Raw genomic sequence first — 4,691 nt, 5'->3', positions numbered from 1 at the left:
GGAAAGTGTGTTTAAGTTTAACCGATTTTATTTGCTGATTTTATTGTACTGTGGGGTAGAGGTTGGTATTGACACCTGGGATCCTTCAGGGTTGGTATGACTTTAATGTCACACCTTTCTTTACTAATGCCAGTGTGAGTACAAGGCAGGAATATGTGACTTTTTCTCCTTTCTCCATCCTTCTCTGACCAAGAGTTTATGCACACAGGAAGCAGTGTCATGTTTTGCTCAAAATCCCTGGAAGGCAGAAATACAGGGCACACGTAATTTAGACACCTGGCAGGCTCCTGGCCCTGCCCTGCTCTGCCCCCTTGCTGCATAACTCAGTATGTTTCATACTTGTTGCAGAACTATAGAGTATTTTGTTCCATTATTATGAACTGTCTTTTATTATCTTTTTCTCTCAGTCCTGCTCTCTTGTGTAACAATCCTTGAGCTCTCACCTGTGCACAGTCCTGTTATAAATACTGCTGCTGGTCTGAACCATGCCAGGCTGATTATTCTGGCTGTTACTGTGTTGCAGGGCCTTTGATAAGGAAAATACCCAGAGAAATTTGAGATGATGGCAATTATGTCCTGATTTCAGAAAGGAGAGGAAGAGCCCCTTTCATAGTGCAGGAACAATCTCTACTATACTCCTGTTCTGGGATAGTATTGCCCGGCTGGAAAACTCTGTAGGAACTCAGCTCATCCCACAGCCACAAGATAGGGAACTACAGCAGGGCACTCACTCTGTGTGAACAGAAATAGCCAAGGTTAGAGAGATGTACAACAGCACCTCACTGGACAGCCATAGCAGCTAATTGCATTGCATTAAAGCCATTCCTGTTAACACCCCAAGTACTGGGTTAGTAGAGCAATCCAGGCTGAGTTCTCTAATCACCACTGTAACCCCACTTGTGATGAATCAGCCCCAGATGGATTCCAGCACTAGTGATGGGTATAATCCCTGCAGATATGGCAGATCTCATGTAAGAAGGGCACCACCAAGATTAACCTCTTCTCAGAAATACCATCCTGAAAAAGTTTCTTCAGACTTCAGAGTCCCATCTCATAACAATCCATATTCCATATAGCCCAGAAAACCATTAACTCTTGGGTCCCAGGAGAAATACTCTCTGGAAAAAGGGAAGCAGCTACCAAAAAGCCAAAAGAGGAGCAACAGAAAGAAACAAAATACATGGGAAAACTAAACTGTCTGATCACTCATGTTAAGATGCTTCATCAAACAATGAAGAACTTAAAGCCAAGAAGCAAAACAAAACAACACAGACCCGTGCAGTGAAAGACATAGACAGCATGCAATAAATCCTGTGATCCTGTATCAGAGCCTCATATATTCTCCTGACACAAGGAAAGGGGACAGAAGGCAGGAGGTAGCTGAAGTGAGTTGTTTATAGCTTTAGTGAGCTGTTCATAGTGAATGTCTGAAGCAATCTTTGGAAAGCAGCCTTGTAAACCCCAAGGATATCCCCTACGTTCCCTGGCTAGCCTTCTCCACACACAAATCCAACCTATCTGTTTCTGGGTTGGAGAGAGACTAGAGGGAGGGGAACATTTTCCTTTCCCAGTCCAAATCTGGGAAGAACCCAGAACTCAACATTGAGGGCCATATCTGTTCCTTCAGCCTCGGTCCACCCTACCTGCAGGTGTGGAAGACTTGTTATGTCACTCAATCACACAGACACACACTGGATAGTCTGTGAGCCTTCCAAGGCCAGTCACACTGCCAATAAGTTGTCCTCATTATTTGTCAACAAAGAAGGCTTGGGATTCACTGGCAATAGCATGTCATCTATTGCAATGGTATTTGTTCTGTGACAAATCCATTATGACAAGCTTTCTTGAGTCTGGACAAGAATGCCCACTACTGAGAGGGTGTGTATCTGCCTTGTTATTATCACTATAGTCCAGTCACTGCCATAATATTTATTCATCTATAAACACAACAGACCTAGGTCATGTTGATGTAGGGCAAAATCACAAAAGTTCACCGTACCATCCCTAAGGCTGTTCCCAAATGCTTTCACTGGGCCACTCAATGCTGGGTATGACAGAAAACTTCATTGGACCATATCAAAGCCTTCTGTGTAATCCCAGGGCACACACAGGTACAGTGATCAATTTATGCACCTCCATCATAGGCTGCATTGGAGTTTGTTACCAATGAGAGCCCATCACTAGCAGTTTTTTGTAACAGTACTTTCCTCCCATCACTATAGGAAAAAGTCCTGGTTGAGGCCAAAACTGATAAGCAGAGATAAAAAATAGCTCCCTTTGCTGTTCATGCTTACACCCTTGTCATTCCCCATTTACCTGGGATGTGCTTTGCCCAGCCAATGATCACCACCAGTTCCCTGTCTGCCAGGTCACAGAGGGTTGTCAGGGCTTTGATGTCACTCTCCGGCATGGTTGGATCAGGCATGGCATAAATCTTCTCTGGCTCAGCCACCAGCAAGTGGGAGACGATCTTAGTCACTGCACATTTCAAAGGAGAAGTTGTTGTATCTCTCGTGACATAAGGTGAACCCTCCTGGGATAAGACATGACTATAGAGCCCCTAGGACCTCAGGAATGGTTTTGGTCACAACAGAAAACCACACTGCAGCTACACAAGCTGTAGTGATCTGCCTATGCCAAACCAGCTCTGCACAGGGATGACAAAAGCAGGAAGCTGCTGTAATGTTGTCAGTCATTGTCTCAGGTAGGTCCAGTGAGGGGAGAAGGAGGTATAAGCAATCAGTTGGTGGGATGTGGAAGAGTTTAAAGAACTATGGGTAGTACTGAAGAGAGAAATCAGCATGGGACTGGTTTTGTTAACATGGCTTGGGTAAAGGAAAAGATCAGAATATCACTAAATGGATTTACATAATCTCCTAGGAAAGGTGTGGTATTTAACCCTAGGTACAATGAATACAGAACCTGAGCTGTACCTAGGCCTGTCTAATCTACCTCTACGCTATGATCATAAGACAAAATTCTAGTGCTGTTGTCTGATACAGGAATTGGAAGTGACAACTGCTCTGTACCTTTTGGGAGACCAGTGAAAAGAAATATAGTGGCAGCTCCAAGGACCACGTTTCAAGACCAATACGTACATGGCTTTTTAGCTGGGGGAGGGATCTGTAAGCTCAGATAAGTGCTGCTCTCAGAATCCAGTCTCCTTTTGTATTTCTGACGACCTCCACGGACTCGATCCAGACGAACACCTGCAAGTAAAACCAAAAAAGTCCTCGTCATTCCTTAGTGCCTTACGGAACCTTGACATGCAAATACTAAAATTTGCTAAGTAAGATGTTCCCCCTACTCCAGGGAGCTTCCTTCTCCCAAACACTTGAGATCTCAGCTGAACCCATCAATCTCAATACCAGCTACACTGCCTCCAGCTCTAAGCATGCTGCTCTGAGCTTTGCTTTTATTCAAAACATTAATGAAGACAGAAATTAACCCATTCAGACTCCTGAATCACTATCAATCTGATGGGAAAATGAAAAGCTCCAGACCTCAATGCCCTCTACATGATCCTGCTTTTAAAAAGAAAGACTTTAAATGTCAATCAAGACTGCAGTTATAACAATAAGCTTTTAGATTGTTCTTAAAAATGGGAAGTTAAATGTTCTGTGACCTCTCACTGTTTATATTTGAAAAAAGTGACCTATAGCAAAGAGCTAATGAACTATGAATTCAACAGAGATGTTTCAGCCTTGATCAAGTAAGGCAACTGTAATAAAAGTAGAATCCAAATAAATAGAAACAACCTTGACTACAATGAAGCAATGATAAAGATGAAGTAGGGAGACACTGAAGAATTTGTTGCAACTCTTTCAAAATACAGTGAATCAGACTGGAAACTGCACTCCGAAAACAATTCCCAGTGACTGGGAAGTACCAGTCATTGTCACCATGCAAAAAACCACAGCAGCATCAATAGACCAGGAACAGCAACTAAATTGTGCTATTAGTAAAAAATACAATGTTAAAAAGAAACTGTGAAAAAACCCCATAGATATTTGTGCAGTTGTCTGTTATTTCTGACCAGCCAAATAGTCTCTCATAATCAGTCTGTGAAATTGGGGTAACCCTCTTGCTGGGAGAAACAGCTTTGGAAAAAAAAAAATCTTTCAAAGTAAATGTAGGAGCATTTGATTAGAATAAAATTTTGAAATTACACTATACAGGTACTTCCTTAGAAACACACAGGAGTTTATATAGTCTGATAATGGGAACCAATTATGTGATACACTTACTAATCACATTAAATCATTAATATTTTGCAATCATACCACTACATAAACACAAACAACTAAAAGCAAACACTCCACATCAGTTTGAAGTGACACTTTTTGAACAACTTGTACACATGAAAAAACCTGCAGTCTGCTGGCAAATATTCTACCCTAGAAGGAGGCACGTCTGTCACACTGCATTTCAATGCCATGTTTGCTTACTTTGTCAGGGAAAAGAGAAAGCTTTTACTGTAATGCTCACACCAGCCACACCTGCACCACCTGAAACCACAACTTGCAACAACATCTAGATCCTGATACTCTTCGTGGCTAGAGCACCAAAACAATTTGACTGACAGACACTGTCAACTGCTGGCCCCCTAAGCAGAAAGAATACCAGGCCAACAACACTCAGTCTGGCAGCAATATCTCCCTCCGAGCAGGAGAAGCAGGGATGAGAAGGCA

The 4,691-nt window shown here is 42.5% G+C and overlaps 1 protein-coding gene across 1 annotated transcript in view; it reads right to left on the bottom strand.

Annotated features, from left to right (window-relative positions):
* Positions 1–4,691, bottom strand: part of ESRRB (estrogen related receptor beta) — a 144,826-nt gene that overhangs the window by 24,838 nt on the left and 115,297 nt on the right. Inside the window, exons 4-5 of the mRNA XM_008639617.2 lie at positions 3,099–3,209; positions 2,317–2,478 (exon numbers count right to left, since the gene is read on the bottom strand). Coding sequence (XP_008637839.2) covers positions 2,317–2,478; positions 3,099–3,209 — 273 coding nt within the window. The remainder of the gene's footprint in view (positions 1–2,316; positions 2,479–3,098; positions 3,210–4,691) is intronic.

Source organism: Corvus brachyrhynchos, unplaced genomic scaffold, assembly GCF_000691975.1.
Source record: "Corvus brachyrhynchos isolate BGI_N302 unplaced genomic scaffold, ASM69197v1 scaffold115, whole genome shotgun sequence".
Lineage (NCBI taxonomy): Eukaryota > Metazoa > Chordata > Aves > Passeriformes > Corvidae > Corvus > Corvus brachyrhynchos.
This window is presented reverse-complemented; position numbering and strand designations above follow the sequence as displayed.